General features: G+C 44.8%; 1 protein-coding gene across 1 annotated transcript; it reads left to right on the top strand.

The window, feature by feature from the left end:
* The first annotated feature begins 533 nt into the window (after positions 1-533).
* Positions 534-1571, top strand: LOC122946619 (olfactory receptor 6C74-like). The gene is made up of 2 exons (XM_044306359.1): positions 534-565; positions 611-1571. The coding sequence occupies exons 1-2, from the start codon at positions 534-536 to the stop codon at positions 1569-1571; spliced, it is 993 nt and encodes a 330-aa protein (XP_044162294.1).
* Positions 1572-18604: the final 17033 nt, after the last annotated feature.

The following is an 18604-nucleotide window of genomic DNA, read 5'->3' as shown; positions in this document are numbered from 1 at the left end:
AGATAGGCGGGGAGAGTCAGGAGCTCATGAATATTCAGGACTCATCATTATCAGCTGGAGCTTTTCAATACAAGATGTTGGCAGATTGACTGGGTCAATTAAAGAAAGTGACCCAGCATTTTGCTAAAAGAATCAGTCACTTATTTATGTTGCCCTTAGTTAGGACACCATAAAACTGGTGACAGGTTTCCTTTAAAGGAGCTGTCTACATTGGGCAATACCTATTTGTTAGAAGGGTCGCTCAACAATAAGCTCATCACAAAGTGTTCCCCTGATGGTACCTTTTGCAGTCAGGTGTAATATGTGAGGAAACCTGGCCGTCAGGGTTCATTTTCCCTGCAGCGCCACCACAAGAGAAACTAAGCATTACACAGTGTCCATTTAAAGGAATGCATTGTGTATGTAATGCAGGACAGGTCCTTCAGATTAGGATACACTTTTTGTAGCCACTTTCCACTTTAGCCAAGAGGCGGGCATCCATAACAGAGTATTCCCCTCTATTAACTTAGAATTCATTAATAGGATATATGAAAATGGGTTTTGTAACCTGGACAACTCCTTTAAGGTAAATTGACCTGTTGAACAACCTATTTATATGATCTTTTTGCAGGTTATTGAATATAGCCATACAAGTGAACTCAAGTCATACAACTGTGAAATATTTCATTATTAAAGGTATATCAGATGTACCTGAGATGCAGGTTCTGATCTTCTTATTGGTGTTTGTCATTTATCTCATCACTGTTGGTGGCAACTTGACCATACTCCTATTAATCTGCCTGGACCATCATCTCCACACTCCCATGTACTTCTTTCTGGGCAACTTATCAGTGGTAGATATATCCTGCTCCACCATCACTCTACATAGAATTCTTCTAAGTTTCCTAACAGGAGATAACACCATCTCCATTACCGAGTGCATGGTACAGACATATATGTTTGGTTCCTTTGCTGGTCATGAGTTATTTATATTAACAGTCATGAGCTACGACCGCTATGTAGCAGTCTGTAACCCTTTGAGCTATCACATGGTCATGAACCGCAGGACGTGTGGTCTTTTGGCTTCTTTTTGCTGGGTGTTGGGTTTTGCACAAACAATTTCGCTTGTTTTGATTCTCTCTAGTTATGCATGTTACACTTCCAATGAAATTGACCACTTCTTCTGTGACATCATCCCTATGATGAAAATGACATGTAGTGATACCTCTGTTTTGGAAAGGTTGTTCTTCTTCCAAGGACTCTTCCTTCTAACTGTTGCTCCATTTGTTCTCACCTTCATGCCTTATGTCTTCATCATTTTCGCCATAGTGAAGATTCATACTAACTTTGGCCGACGTAAAGCCTTCTACACATGTTCCTCACATCTGACGGTGGTCGTGTTGCTGTACTCTACACTAGCAAGTCAATATCTTGCCCCAAACTCTATTACCAGTTTGAGCTCCAAGAAACTTTTTGCTTTGTTCAACACTGCAGTTGTTCCTATGCTCAATCCACTGATCTACAGCTTAAAAAACAAAGATGTCAAAGAGGCTATGAAAAGAAAGTTATTTTTCTTCAATCTCACCAGCTAAATTTTAAAGAGACATTAAAGGCTATGTCCACCTTCACAACCATTTTCTAGTCATCTAAAATGGAACAACTTTGCAACTTTAATTAAAAAAAATCATATTGTATTGTTTTTGTAGCTCTCATGTACACCCTTGCCTAGAAATGTGACAGGGTTACAGATGCACTTCGTGGTTTACCATTTGTGATGGGGTAAAATCTTTTTGATGGTGAGGACATTTTAGTTCCTTTTTGATGTGGCATAAACATGTCTGAAGATAATGTGGTGCGGAGTAAAAAGGCATAGTTAAATTATGTCAATGGGCTGCCCAGTTTCCAAGTAACAAGGTTAGGGTTTCTTCAGACACAGATTTGTTCCTGGTGCTTTTTTTGGCCAAAACAAAATTCTAAAAATGCCTGGCTTGATAAGCATTGTTGTATCGTTTCTGAAGCTTTTTCAGGCCTTTTTGCCCATATATTATCTTTTAGCACCTGGAGCTGGCATTTTTGCTTAAAAAGCCAGCAAAAAACAATGTATCAAAAACTGCAGAACGCCCAAAAATGCGTGAATCCACCCAAATATGTACTTTACTATGCTGATTATGTTTGTCTTCATCATGTGAAAAAATGTTTTGTTAGCCATCTGCGTTAACTTTTTTTTTCTTTTTGAGCATTTCTGTAGTTTTTTTTCATTCTGACATTTATCGCAACACACTTTTGGAACCATAGGAGACTGGTAATTGTCTAACCTGTGCTGTAGTTTACATGACGTTATCATTTGATAGGTTTTTATTATATAATAATAATATTGCTCAATAAAGATTACATATTTTTGTAAAATGGATTTATTTGGTGATTTTTAGTCTTTGTAGGTTGTTTTTTTTAAATATTGGATGAAGAAACACCTATACATGTTACTCACATTACTCTACATAACATTGACTAGGGCATATGAACATCAGAAATGGACTCTTGTACTTGCAGACTCCAGCTTTTTTTTAAATAAAAAAAGCCTCCATGTAATACCATACTTTCATGCAGAAGCTACAACTAGAGATGGCCTTGCGGTTCGCCCGGCCGATCGTTTCTTGGCTAACTTTGCTCATTCGCGGTTCGCTGAACGGGTGAACATATGGAGATGTCTGCCGGCGCCATTTTCTTTTACATTGTGAAGAACTTTGACCCATGACACATCCATCAGGTGTACAGGACAGCCAATTGAGACGTTTCTGCACATGGACATACCCCCTACCTTATAAATAAACCTGATCTGGCCGCCATTTTACATTGTCTTTTGCCAGGGTAGGGAGATGTTGCTGTGTGGAGCAGGGACAGACTGCTAGGGACACCAAACGCTAGCTAATAGGGCCACAAAAGTCCTTTTAAGGACTGGTATAGGTGTGCTATCGATAGGTGTGACTTACTGAGGGGTGTAATATACTTATAATATACTTTCTAACATAGAAAGTATATTATAGTGCATTTGTATTGTGCGGCAGTTGTGTGCGGTTCTGCTGCGATACTGCAGCTACACAGTGTGCCAAACGCCATTGGAACAAATAATTTCTACTGGTGTGATATACCAGTTGCCCCCCCCAAAAAATTATTGAAGCAGGGGTGTGATATACCTTTTCCACAAATACTGCTCTTCTATAGGGACTTTTGTCACAGGGTTATTTTGAAAATGACAGGCAGAGGAAGAGGCAGGCCATTCCGCAGGGGCAGTAGGGGTCGGGCAGGTGCACCAGGCCAGAGTCTAAGTGGGAAGTTGCAGAAGGTGCGTGCGATTACGTCAAAGGATGCACCAGACTTGGTTGAGTGGCTCACTCAGCCTTCCGCTTCTGCACCCGCCTCATCCTCTCTATCTGCACCCTCTTCACTCTCTGTTGTGTGCTTCCCCAAAGACACCACCACCATATCCCCTCCGCTCGAGTCAGAGGAATTATTTTCCCATCCATTACCTTACTGATGCGCAGCCATTCTTGGCATCGGATCAGGAAAAGGAGGTATCAACGGTCGCCACCCAGCAGTCTGACAACAGTACCCAGATCAGCCCAAGGAGGGTGGTCCCCGCTGTTGCTGCCTACTCCAAGATCTCGAATGTCAGTGGTGGTGAAGGGGACGATGATGATGTGTCTATGGACGTCACGTGGGTGCCCACAAGAGAGGAAGAGGAGGGGAGTTCAGAGGGAGAGATGGAGCAGTAGATAGGGAGGAGAAGAAGGAGAAGCAGGCAGAACTTACAGTGCACAGGAGGCAAAAAGCAGACTGCTAATGTATCTGGAAGGAGCCATCCACCATGCACGGTCACATCTGGCGCTCCCAGGATGCCGGCACATGGCTCCGCAGTGTGGGCTTTTTTTAACGTGTCCGCTGCTGAAAATAGTGTTGCCTTCTGCAGCCTGTGCTGTCAACGCATAAGTCGCGATAAGCCCAACACTCACCTAGGGACAACCGTCTTAAGAAGGCACCTGGCCTCCCATCACCACGCCAAATGGGAGCAACACCGTAAGAATCCACAAAGACACACTCCTGGTGCTCCACGTCCTGCCTCTTCTTCTTACCCTTCTCCTCTCTCCTCCCATTTGTCCTCCACTCCACTGTGCCGTTGTCACGTTCATCTGGCAAAAGGCAGGCTTCCATGGCCCAAAGGTTTGAGCAAAAAAAGATGATGCCAGATAACCCTCTTGCCCAACGGCTGACCGCCGGCTTTTCAGAACTGCTAGCCCGCCAACTACTGCCATATAAATTGGTGGACTCAGAGGCCTTTAGAAAATTTGTGGCTATTGGCACACCGCAATGGAAGGTAACCAGAATGAAATATTTCTCCCAGAAGGGCATCCCAGAGCTATGGCCAACTTCAGCAGCAAGTGATTGTATCTCTGGCACACACCGTCGGTGCCAAGATACATCTGACCACAGACACGTGGTCTAGCAAACACGGGCAGGTAAGGTACATAACTTTTACTGCCCACTGGTAGAACCTTCTGCATGCAACCTGTGGCACCCGTGTGGATTTGATGTTACCGCCACGGATTGCATGCAGGCCTGCTTCTTCTTCTCCTCCTCCTCAGCTGCTCCTCCTTTTCCACTGCTACCGCCTCTTCTGCTGCGCCCCCCAAGCTCCCGAGAACCTATTTGACGTGCCAGGTGAGACGTTGCCATGCTGTGCTGCGGCTGTTGTGCCTGGAAGCCAAGAGACACACTGGTCCTGCACTCCTTTCAGCTTTGCGGTCACAGACCGATCAGTGGCTAACCCCGCTCAATTTGACAGTTGGTAAAGTGGTGTGCAACAACGTTGCCAATCTGCTGAGCGTGCTGAAATGGGTCAAAATGACACATGTGCCATGCATGGCACACGTCCTGAAGTTAGTCGTGCAGTGATTCGTTGCCAAATACCCCGGGGTCCAGGACGTCTTGCGGCAGGCCAGGAAAATCTCTGGCCATTTTAGAAGATCTTACACGGCCATGGCTTGCCTTGCTGACGTTCGGCTGCGACACCACCTGCCCGTCAGATGTCTGATTTTTTACTACAAGGAACTCCACCTTGTATATGCTTGAAAAGCTGCTCCATCAGAAACGTGCAGTTAACGACTCTCTGTACGAACTGTGCGGCAGGACAGGTTCTGGGGAGCTTGTTTTTTTTCCACTGTGTCAGTGGCTGCTCATGCGCGACGCATGCAGACGTCTGCGGCCATTTGATGAGATCACCAAACTGGTCAGTCGCAGCCAGGACGCCATCAGTGACATCGTACCTTACGCCTTCTCTCTGGAGTGAGCATTGTGTTGTGTCATTGATCAAGCCGTCGAGGAGCAGGAGCAGGAAGATGAGGAAGTCGCAATGCTAAATGAATTCCCAGGGGGGGCTACTCCATCTCAGACAAGTCAGCAGGAGTCTAAAGAGGAGTCAGAGGAGGATGCTGCCAGGGCGGAGGAGGAGCAAGAAAAGCATGCTTTAAATGTTTCTGGGATAGCTTGTGTTGTCCGTGGCTGGGGGGAGGAGACCGAGGACGACATTATCCTGGATGATAAACAGGAGCCAGGCCACTCCACCGCTGCCAATTTAGTGCAAATGGGGGCCTTTATGCTCCAGTGTTTGATGAGGGACCCCGTATAAAAAGCATAAAGGCCAAGGACCAGTAGTGGGTGGCAACGTACTTAGACCCCCGATACAAACACAAAATGGCGGACATGTTACCACCATCACAGAGGGCTGTCAGAATGCAGCACTTTCAGGCCTTGCTGCGTTCTCCATTTTAGGGGCACAGAGAAACAGTTGCAGGTATCAATCCAACAGCACATGCAAGAAGAGGGCGGTTTGAAGATGTATTGGTCACTTCGGATATGAGATCATTCTTGCAGCCAACCCATCGACAGCTGCCTTTCGGATCCAGCCTCAGGGAACGCCTAGACCGACAGGTGTCCGACTACATCGGGTTAATGCCGATGTGGACGCTCTGAGAAGCAAGGAACCCCTGGACTACTGGGTGTGCAGGCTTGACCTGTGGCCAATGCTGGCACAATTTGCTATGGAACTGTTGGCTTGCCCTTCATCCAGTGTCCTGTCCAAAAGGACGTTCAGCGCAGCAGGGGAGATCGTGACCGATAAGCACACTCGCCTAGCTCACGACAGTGTGGACTACCTCACATTTCTAAAAATGAATGAGGCATGGATCTAGGAGGAATTCAACACCTGTGACGACCACGTCTAATTGAATTTCCTCACGCCAGCCCACAAATATCCACCACCACCCAGAACAAATAATGGTCTTACTTGATCTTTTATGCCCGCTGAATGCATAATTTTTGGAGCCTGTAATACACTGGCCTGCTGGAAAATTGATATCCAATGACCGTATAATCTACCTCCAGCCACATACTTACTTGTTCTTTTATGTACGCTGAATGCATAAATTTAGGGGCCTGTAGTACACTGGCCTGCTGTAAAATTGATATCCAATGACAGTGTAATCTACCTCCAACCACATACTTGCTTGTTGTTTTATGTATGCTGAATGCATAATTTTTGGGGCCTGTAGTACACTGGCCTTCTGGAAAATTGATATCCAATGACCGTGTAATCTACCTCCAGCCACATACTTACTTGTTCTTTTATGTACGCTGAATGAATAATTGTTGCGGCCTCGGAGGAATTCAACACAAGTGACAAGTCGACCATAGCAAGTTTTTGAATGCACTGCACAACTCCTTTAAAGGGGTTATCCAATCCTATAAAATGTGCCCCCAATATGTCGGGCTCCCTCGCCGCTCCTGGTCCCCGCACCACCGCTGCTGCTTCTCCCCGGTGTCGGGGGGGGCGAGCAGCCATTGTCTGTCTGGTGGTGAAGGGGACGAGCCTTCCTAGCGTCCCAATCGATTCTAGGGAGGCTCGTCCCAGTCTGCCATTGGCTGCTCCCCCCCGGCAACGGATGTTTTCATCCGGGCATGGGGAGAAGCAGCATAGGCGGTGCCGGGTCCGGGACCGGTGCAGGGAGCGGGGTAAGTATATTCAGTGTGGGGGATCCGGCATGTTGTTTATTTTTTTCCTCATAGGATTGGATAACCCCTTTAAGTCCTTTTCAGGTCTGGTTATTAAAGGAGTTGTCTGATATAATGAAAAATTTGATACAAGCCCTAAAATTGCTTAGAATAAAAAAGAAAATCACACTACTTACACTCTTTTCCCACTATGGCAAAGGTTTGGTCCTGCTTGCACTGCTTGTTTAAAGGCGGAGGCAGTGACGTGCTAGGGTATGGCACATGACCTTAGCAGCCAATCAGTGTCCTCGGCAGTCCACCACTTATTTATTGGCTGCAGTGGTCACATGCCATACACCTGCATGTCACTGTCTATTTTACAATACTGGTACATCATTGCTGCTGCTTGTAAACAAGTAGGGGCAACAAGACTGGACCAGTTCCTGACCAGACGCATTTTCATTTATTGAATTTTTTTAAGTATATGCGTTTTTGAAAACCACAACTTTTTTTACATTTATTTTAGTATATATTTTTATTTTATATATTTATTTAATTATTTTGTCTATTTTTTATAAGGCTACTTTCACACTAGCGGCAGGACAGATCCGACAGGCTGTTCACCCTGTCAGATCCGTCCTGCCGCTATTTCGCCGTGCCGCCGGACTGCCGCACCGTCCCCATTGACTATAATGGGGATGGGGGCGGAGCTCCGGCGCAGCATGGCAGTGCACGGCGAGAGGCCGCCGGACAAAGTACTGCGGCCTCTCACCACGTACTGCCGTCAATGGGAACGGAGCATCAGTCCGGCGGCATGGCTAAATAGCGGCAGGACGGATCCAACAGGGTTAACAGCCTGTCGGATCAGTCCTGCCGCTAGTGTGAAAGTACCCTAACTTTTTTTTAGACTTTATGCTCCCCATAAAGTCATAGAAGGCTATTGGGGAGAATTAAAATTTTATTTTTAAAAGTGTTTTCTGAGATTCTGGTATTGATGACTTATACCATATATGTGTACATATATACGGTATGTGTGTGATCTGTATATGTGTATTGTTTGTATATGTTTCTTTAATACATGCGTGTATCTGTGTATCATAAAGTAATACTACATAAATATGTAGTATAGCAGTAGTGTTGATCACGAATATTCGAATTGCGAATTTTAATCGCGAATATCGGCACTTCGAGAATTCGCTAATATTTCGAATGACGCAAAATATATAGTATATTTGTAATTGCGAATATTACATTTTTGGGAAAATACCAGTTCATTGGAATTTTTATCAAGAAAATAATGCCTGCAGATCATGAATTCGCGAATTGTCGAATATATGGCGAATATTCGCCCAAACATTCGCGAAATATCGCGAATTCGAATATTGCCTCTGCCGCTCATCACTATATAGCAGTACTATGTTTGTGTGCAGTGTGGTGATACTATGTACAGATGTATCCTTTCTTACCTTTTCTCTAGGCTGGACATGTTCTAGTATGTGTGCCAGCAGATGTGGCCTAAAAGTTTTATCCTGGCAGTCCCTTAGTATTCTTGCTTTAACCCCTGTACAGGGATCTGGACTTCGCAGCCAGGGAACCACCAGGTCTTTACCTCCTAGAGTAATCTCTGGGTGATTGACAGCTGGCCCACATGGGTCAGATACACTTGTACAGAGCTCTGATGGGTCAGGCAAAACCAGGGTCAGGAACAGGCCAAGGTCAGAGTAGGCAAAATGCAAGCAAGCTGATAAACAGTCTGAGGTCAGAGCAGAGAAAGGTCAATGCAGAGGTCAGACACAGGTCAGGTTAGGCAGCAGAGGGACAGAATCCAGTAAATTGGCAGAAGTCGGTACACAGGCAGGCAAACAAATGCAGCATACCTATGCAGGAACTAGCAATCTAGGAACCTATTTCTCAGGCATCCTCACACAGGGAAAGGTGAGTAAACTACCCCAGTGTGGCCAGCCATAGGCCGATGAAGATTAGGGTGAGCATGCACTTCCTCTGAATACTTTGGAGAGAGGAAGAGAGGCATTGCTGGAAAGCAGACCAAAGCCTGCGTGAAGGAACAGAGTAAGCCTGGTGGCCTAACCTCTCATAAAGAAGACTTCAGGAAGGTTGGACAACAGGCGCATACTCATTCTGCAGCTACAAAAATCCATAAAAGGTATGGTATCTCATGAGAGGTGGTGAAGTGTTCGGCAGAGCGACTTACCCATGCGTACTGCAACTGAAACTCCACTATCGCCTGCTGCTGCTCGCACAGTCTCTCCAGCATGTGCAAGGTGGAGTTCCACCTGGTGGGCACGTCACATATGAGGCGGTGAGCGGGAAAGTCAAAGTTACGCTGCAGCGCAGACAGGCGAGCAGCAGCAGGGTGAGAATGCCAAAAGTGCGCACAGACGGCCCGCACTTTATGCAGCAGCTCTGACATATCGGGGTAATTTTTCATGAACTTCTGCACCACCAAATTCAGCACATGCGCCAGGCAAGGGATGTGCGTCAAACCGGCTAGGCCCAGAGCTTCTACGAGATTTTGCCCGATATCGCACACCACCAGGCCGGGCTTGAGGCTCACTGGCACCAGCCACTCATCTGTCAGTTGTTCCATGCCCGTCCACAGCTCATGTGCGGTGTGTTTTTTTTCCCCCCAAACAGATGAGTTTCAAAACAGCCTGCTGTAATTTCCCCCTGGCTGTGCTGAATAGGTGGTAAAGGTGTTATGCTGACCGGATAAGGAGGTGGTAGAGGAAAGTGGAGTAGGATGAGGAGGCAACAAGAGGCAAAGAGAAACGTCCTGCAATCCTCGATGGCGGAAGGAAAAGCGCCAAACTGCTATCCGCAGAAGAGGGAGCAGGAGGAGCCTGAGATCTTTCGTGGTTTATGAGGTGCTTACTCCACTGCAGCTCGTGCTTTGCATTTAGATGCCTGGTCATGCAGGTGGTGCTCAGGTTTAGAACATTTATGCCTCGCTTCAGGCTCTGATTACACAGCGTGCAAACCACTCACGTCTTGTCGTCAACACATTGTCTGAAGAGCTGCCACGCCAGGGAACTCCTTGGAGCTGGCTTGGGTGTGCTCAGTCCCTGGGTGCGGTGAGCAGTAGGTGTACTGGCTAAGGGACAGCTGCTCTTCTTTTGCACCCTGCTCCCTCTTTTGCTGTGTGGCTGGTGCTGTGTAACCACGACCTCTTCCTCCGAACTGCACACGTCACTCGCATGACCTTGATTCCATGTGGGGGTCTAGGACCTCATCATCCTCCACATCATCTTCCACCCACTCTTCACCCCTGCCCTCCTTGCACACTGCAGAAAGCCCCAGCAGTTGGCACCTGTGTTTTGTCATCATCAGAGATGTGCTGCGGTGGTCCTCCCATGTACTCATCCTGAAACATAAGTGGTTGGGCATCAGTGCACTCAATCTCTTCCACCTATGGAGCAGGGCTATGTGGACGGCCCTCGGAAACCCTGCCAGCAGAGTCATCAACATGCATAAGAGACTGCTGCATGACGTGGGTCTCAGTTGCTTGTCTGATTTGCAAGGGGGTGAGGTGAAAGACAGATGCCCATGGGCTGCAGGTGCTAACTCTGTGCTTTCAGCAGGGGACCAGGTGGGAGACAATGTGAAGGAACTGGAGGCTCTGTCAGCCATCCAGTCTACTACTGCCTTTACTTGTTCTGGCCTCACCATTCGTACACCGGTATTCGGGCCTACAAAATAACGCTGAACATTCTGTCGCCTACATGCACAGGTGTGCCTCAGAACAAGATTGCGAATATGTCACCCACCAATCTAACAGACGGATTAACTATATTAATTTCCCTGTCAGGTATGCACTGCAGATGTACCTCTCACAAAAAAGGGGAATATGTCTCCGAACTAACAGACAGATTAATTATTATATTTTTATGTCAGGGGTACAAAGATAGTGGATTGCACCCACAAAAAAATCGCTATAGGTCACGCACAGCATTAACAGACATATTAATTATTATATTTCTGTGTCAGGGGTGCAAAGATGGAGTATTGCACCCACAAAAAATCATTATACTGTAGGTCACCCACAAAACAAATAGCCATATTCCTAACACTCTCCTGAACTTCAGCTGCCTGCTTCCTGTCCCTGCAATACTCAGAGCTGATGGGCGGTGCAACACGTGATCCAGCTTTTATAGACGCTGGGTCACATGATGCACCGGCCAATCACAGCCATGCCATTAGTAGGCATGGCTGTGATGGCTTCTAAGTGCCTACAGCTTAAAAGCTTGTTGATTGGCTGCCCTGCAGCCTTTCAACAAGCTTTATTAAATGCCCGAACACCGAACTGGAACCCGAACTTGCCGTGTAGTGTTGAGCGAACCCGAACTGTAAATTTCGGGTTCGTACCGAACTTTAAAATTTTGGGTACCTGGACCCAAACCCGAACTTTGCCGGAAACGTTCGGGCTCGGGTACCCAAAATCGTAAAGTTTGTGACGGACCCGAATTTGACAGTTCTGGTTCGCTCAACACTACATGGCATAAATACCCTCCTTGGTGTTATCTGAATCCCTGTGTCATGCACCACCCCTCTGGTCCTGCACTGGGCATACAACAGTATATCAGGTTGACCTGAAGTATTAAACATACTGTAAAATAACTAGATTGATCTATGGAATAAGCTTGATACATAACAACATGACTCAATGCATCGATGTCCAGTGTACTTATATTGCTGATTTATTCCATTCCACATTATCAGTGCTGATTTCTTTGAATAAACCAATAATCATAATGTAAATAAGCCCTGACATGTGGTTATTAATTGCCTCTCTTATTACACACATGTAACAACACAAAACCTGTTAATTAAAAAAAATCAATTTACAAAAATGGAGCAAAATTAATGAGTCACAATGGAGCCGGGAAGAGCAAGGGGATTAATTAGTGGAAAAGGGAAGAAGTATAAAGCAGCAGCGATCCCAGGTCTTACTGTGATATCAGATATCATGGGCTGAGTCACATGGCGATTACATGAAATTGCATGCTAATTGACTTAATCAGTGTTGTCTCCTGTATATGGCCCTAAGATTGGGATGTATACACATACAACAGTTGGCAACAATTAGTAAGGAGACTACAACTTTTCAGTCAATATTTCTGTGAACATATAATGGCCTATTGATGACTCTTCATGGTCCTAACCACCAATCGTAGACATTTACCATGTATTTCCTGATGATTTTTTTTTTATCATTAGAGTGTCTTCTTCTGGGCTGATTGTTACAGATTTGTGGTCTATTTTTCATACAGATTTCAGGAATCTCCAGAAGACCAGGTAAATACAATGAACTTCAATCTAACACATTGAAAGCAAGCTGTCCTTCTACCTGGGAATGTTTTTGTAGAAAAAAATATGCAAGTGGCAGTGTTTAATAGGGTGATACTAATTACTAAGGAACAAAATCCCCAAGAAAATAACAAACAGGTAGCTAGATGCATATATTTTTTTTAGAACTTGCCAAAATTGGGATCATCTTCTGCTGGACCTTTGTGAACTTCTTTTTAGTAGGGGTCTATTATTGAGTCAAAACATTGGTATTATGATGGTCCACTGTAACTCTGTCTGGACCTAGCTAGGGTTTCCCTGGATAAAAACAACAGCAAATACTCTTCCCTTTTTTTTGTTGGGATAAGGGAAGTGTCTGAGTGCTAAGAGATGTGTCTGAATACAAAAGTAGGGGTTAGAAACAATTCTTGATACTAGGGAGTACTTACAAACACATTAGTTGATGGGTCCAGCTATGACAACTTGATGGGATCACTTGAAGCAGTTTAGCTGGACATTTTATCTCCATTTCACTAATAATGTGACCTTGGGCTCATGCCCTCATTACATACAGATTCCTGACGTACATCCAGCAATAGTGACTGAATATCCCATGTATTAAATTAGCTATATCAATGTGTTGTATTCCAGGCCTCATAAATGGATGTAAAAATGAAGCAAAATCAAACGATTATCACATATTTCATCATAAAGGGAATATCTGATGTTCCTGAGATCCAGGCCCTGATATTTGTTCTGGTTTTACTCATTTATCTTATTATTCTTGTTGGGAATATGGGTCTCCCGCTCCTGGTCTATCTGGACTCCAGTCTTCATACTCCTATGTATTTTTTCCTTGCTAACTTGTCTATAGCGGACATGGCATATTCCACTGTCACCTTACACAAGATCCTTCTGATGTTCATCACTGGTGATACCACCATGCTCTACCTGGCCTGTATGGTACAGTTCTATTTATTTGCATCCTTTTCAGGACAAGGACTTTTTATATTGACAGTCATGAGCTATGATCGATATGTGGCTGTTTGTAGGCCCCTGAATTATCACATTATTATGAACCTCAAGATCTGTCTTCTGTTGGCCTCATTTTGTTGGATATTCGGTTTTATACAAGTCATTCCTTATCTTTGCCTAATAGTCAGGATCTCATGTTATTCCTCCAATGTGATTGACCACTTCTTCTGTGACCTTGTCCCCCTCATAAATATTTCCTGCAGTGACGTTACTTTACTAGTAAGACTTTCCCAAATACAAGGAATGATTATTTATGCCCTTATTCCATTTATTCCCATTCTAACTTCTTATATTTTTATAATTCAGACCATACTGAAGATACGTACCAGTATTGGTAGAAGGAAAGCCTTCTACACGTGTTCCTCACACCTTGCATTAATTGTGGTGCTCTACACTACTCTCATGTCCCAATATGTCATACCTACGAATAGTAAGGGGTCGAAAAAAATGTTTTCTTTGTTTAATAACGCTATTGTTCCTGTGATCAATCCACTAATTTATAGCTTAAAGAATAAAGATGTTAAGGCAGCATTTAGACGGACTGTGGAGAAGTGTAGAGTGGATATTTTGGCTCTTTAGAAATGCAAATCAATTGTTGATCTAAATTTATAATTGAGAACTCCACTTAACTGCATTGAATTTCCACCTATTTACAACACCATCACACGCTTAATTCACCAAGGGACTATGTGTCTGAGATCAGGAGCTCTGCCCTCTGGACATCCTTGTGATGTGACAAGGATCTGCTCTATCTGACTTTCTGCCAGTTCAGGTGTCCTTACACAGTTTAAGGGTTTTCTGAATTTTTTCTCCAGATAGGTCATCAGTATCAGATCTGCAGCCTTCTCGCTGCTTTGCCAAGGTCATGTGATCTGAGGCCTTCTCATGGCTTTGACTAGGCCATGTGATGTGATGTCACTTTCATTAGTCACATGGCCTAGGCGCAGCTCAGCCCTATTGAAGTGAATGGGGCTGAGCTGCAATACCAAGAACAGCCGCAATTAAATGTACAGCGTTGTGCTTGGTGAGCAGAGAGATGTCTGAGAGCTGAGAGAGCTGGTACCTTCTCAAACAGCTAATCGTCGGGTGTCCCGGGAAACCCTGGCAAACTTTAAATAACTGCAGGCCGAATCCCCCCCATAAATATGCATGCTTGGCCAATCCTGCAGGTTTCCTTAATTGGAGACAAGGGAGTATGCACCATACCGTTCCGACTTTGACTCAACATCTCTGGTTGAAGGAGAGTTAGATGGTTCCTATAGACATTAAATCATCTACCAAGCTATGTCTAATGACTATGGACACCTTCACTGACTGCTCATGAAGAAAACTTTGCATAGTCTAGATACGGACTCTCCTTGACATACTTTGTAATTTATTTTCTATGAGGTTTCTCAAATACAGAGTTGATCATCTCGGGAGTAAGGACAAGTTAGTTTGAATGCAGTAGAGGAAATGTTCAGATTACATGAAAGTCCATCAGTGGCCATCTATGTCTCTACTAAACTAAACACAGTTGACCATTAGACAAGGTTTACACATTGCGACTTGAACAGGTGTACAAATCTGCACCAAAATCCTTTTTGAAATTTGCATGTAACGAATTTAGTTGTGGAGCGAAATTCATGGGGAACATCTGTGATGTTTCCACAATGAAGATGTCGTGATGCCAATGGATGAATGGCATTTGTTGAAACCCCATCCACTGACAATATACTGTACATCTTTGTGAAATTTTGGTAAAGATTGTGCAACTTAAATTCCGCAACTAATATGTAGCATGTGCATCTGGCTTAAGATGATCTAAGTCCTTGTGTACCAGCCTAATAGAGAACCAAAAATGTGCCTTAGGGCGCTTAGGCTACTTTCACACTTGCGTTCGGGGCTCCGCTTGTGAGTGGATCCGCTCAGAATGCATCAGTCTGGCACCGTTTGTCCTCCGCTCAGCAGGCGGACACCTGAACGCTGCTTGCAGCGTTCGGGTGTCCGCCTGGCCGTGCGGAGGCAAACTGATCCGTCCAGACTTACAATGTAAGGCTACTTTCACACTAGCGTTCGTCGGTCCGCTCGTGAGCTCCGTTTGAAGGGGCTCACGAGCGGACCCGAACGCAGCCGTCCAGCCCTGATGCAGTCTGAATGGAGCGGATCCGCTCAGACTGCATCAGTCTGGCGGCGTTCAGCCTCCGCTCCGCTCGCCTCCGCACGGACAGGCGGACAGCTGAACGCTGCTTGCACCGTTCGGGTGTCCGCCTGGCCGTGCGGAGGCGTGCGGAGGCGTGCGGATCCGTCCAGACTTACAATGTAAGTCAATGGGGACGGATCCGTTTGAAGATGCCACAATATGGCTCAATCTTCAGGCGGATCCGTCCCCCATTGACTTTACATTGAAAGTCTGGACGGATCCGTACGAGGCTATTTTCACACTTAGCTGTTATATGCTAAAAATAATGCAGACCGATCCGATCGAACGCTAGTGTGAAAGTAGCCTAAGTCAATGGGGACGGATCCGTTTGAAGTTGACACAGTATGGCTCAATTTTCAAACGGATCCGTCCCCCATTGACTTTCAATGTAAAGTCAAAACGGATCCGTTTGCACTATCATGAACAAAAAAAAAAAAAAAAATTTTGCAAACGGATCTGTTCTGAACGGAGCCACCGTCTGCATTAATATGAGCGGATCCGTTCAGAACGGATCCGATCGAACGCTAGTGTGAAAGTAGCCTTACACACATTTGGGTCTGCTATTTTTATACCTGTAAAAATGGCAGAATACGTACAAGCATTTTTTTTACCACCAGTAGTTTTTGGTGTGTTGTTTTTTTCTGTCTTTTTTTTTTCAGTGTGTCTTACCACTAGCGTTTTCTTCATGGCTTCTAGCTCTTATAGAGAAGGTTTTGCGAAAAGCCTGAAAAAAACATTAAGAGCTCCAGCATGTTGCGTCTTAGAAAAAAAGTAAGAAAGACAAAAAACTCCACCTAATGAACAAAAACACTAGGAGTAAAAAAAACTCTTACATGTTCATGCCCCTTTTTTCTAACATCTGGAGCTGGCATTCTTAATGCCAAAAACGCAAGTACAAACTGAAAACGCAAAGGTGCAGAAAAACACCTCTAAAACTAGGTTTGAAAGCACCCTAAGGCATCATGCACACGGCCGTTGTGCGGCCACTCCGTGCATTGGGGACCGCAATTTGCGGTCCCCAATACATTGTTAACGTCCGTGTGGCAGCCGGAATGGATCGAGACCCATTCAAATTGAATGGGTCCATGATCCATCCGCACTGCAAAAAAATTAAAACATGTTCTATTTTTTTGCAGTGCGGAGGCATGGACAGAAACACCACGGAAGAACTCCGTAATTCTTCCGTGGGCTTCCGATCCGTGCTTCCATTCCACACCACATCTCCTGGATTGTGGACCCATTCAATGAATGGGTCCGCATCCGTGATGTGGGGTGCACACGGCTGGTGCCCGTGTATTGTGGACCCGTCATATGCGGGCCGCAATACAGCCACGGCCGGGCAACGGCCATGTGCATGAGGCTTAATTGTGACCATGTAGAACTCAGAATTTTGTGGAGTTTTCAGCTTCTGGGTGGAGTTATTTTTAAAATGTTTTTGACACGTTTATGAACCGATTAAAGGGAACATGATATTGAAAATGCTGTCTCATCTGCCAGCAATATGTTATAGGGCATGTTTGGTGGGAAAAGATTCTATATAATTTTTTTTTTTTACAAAAAAAAACTTTTTCTATACTGATGAAGAAGGCAGCTAAGACCTTCGAAACGTGTTTGGTGACTCCCCCACAAACCTGCTAAACATACCACCTTCCAAACAATCGATATTACCTGAATCTTTTGGATCGAAAAGACCGCCCGCGAGTATTCACAAACTGAATACAGCAAAGACACGTGAGATGCCAGACAAGTGACGTCACACCCACGTGGAACGCCAAAGACCGGGAACAGCCATCACAGAGCGCAGCAAGGATGCTCCAGCAGCCGAGACACCTGTACCTTACAAAGAAGGCAAACCACAGTCAGGGTGCAGGCCTTCTCAGTGTGTGGGACGCCACACCAGGTGCCGCACCCGACTGGTATATTGCCCCCACCTTTTTATTGTGACTAATAACAGCGTCCGGCCAGCAATCCCGAAACATTGCACTTTTTCCTCTGCAATATTTTATATACATTTTCTATTGCGAACTGCTCAGAATGGACACTCATCCACCAGGGTGCCAATGAACTATTGAACTAATTGAAGGTGGAAATCACCATCAGACGACCACCATATTGTTCCATTTTCCATCCACCATCTCTGCAGTTTGCTACTGTGCACCCCCACCTCTGCAATTTGCAATTTTTATTTTCAATTTTTTACTTTTCTTCAATTTTTTATCATTATTATTACTATTACCCCTCCAATCGACCCTCCCCTATATTATTGACATAGATCAAAAATAGATACGCATTTTTACCACCCTACCTGTGTACATTGCTGTTTAAGCGTTACCGCCAGATGTAGAATGCCGGTTTCCACTATAATCTTCTATTGCATCACCTTCCTTTCTGATCGGGTGAATCAGTCCAAACCTAGAGCACCTATACATTGTAGCGGTCAGGTGAGCCACCAGCAACCTACCTTTTCAAGATAACATAATATAGCACACTTTTGCAGGAATATAGCAAGGTAAGAAACCTATTGCTCAGGCACCCTTCCACTGGGGAAAATTAGGGTACGGGGGCTGGCCCTTTGCGCAGATGGCAGAGGCCTAGATGGCAAGAACAGGCCACAGCCTGCTGGGGAGGACAGTGCCGACGATTCTAGGTGCCGGACGCAAGGAAGTTGCTGGAGACTGGCGAGTACTAGCCGTATAATAATCTACCTGTTCACCTCCTTCTGTCTATAGTGGGCTGCCTGTAGACTCAACTGTATTTCCAAGTATCTACAGATGTACAGTACTTGAAATCTCAGTCTGAAATTAAAACTTCAACATCTTACAGGGTATCAGATGTTATAGGCATCAAATATATACAAATATATTTGTAATATTATAATAAGCTGTATATTTTATATTATGAATTAAATAAATACATTTTAATTAATTATTAAGTATATACAGAAACATTTTAAAATCTGTTTTCATTATTTATTTATTTAGTTATTCTTATTCTATTTTCATGACAAATACCCCTCTATACACACACAGAAAAAAATATGCATGCCTCTCTATAAACACA

The sequence above is a fragment of the Bufo gargarizans genome, chromosome 9, assembly GCF_014858855.1.
Source record: "Bufo gargarizans isolate SCDJY-AF-19 chromosome 9, ASM1485885v1, whole genome shotgun sequence".
Lineage (NCBI taxonomy): Eukaryota > Metazoa > Chordata > Amphibia > Anura > Bufonidae > Bufo > Bufo gargarizans.
This window is presented reverse-complemented; position numbering and strand designations above follow the sequence as displayed.

Coding starts and splice junctions, on each gene's coding strand:
- LOC122946619 (XM_044306359.1), top strand. CDS start 534: ATGGGTTTTGTAACCTGGACAACTCCTTTAAG. Junction 566..610: donor ACCTGGACAACTCCTTTAAG/GTAAATTGACCT, acceptor ATCTTTTTGCAG/GTTATTGAATATAGCCATAC.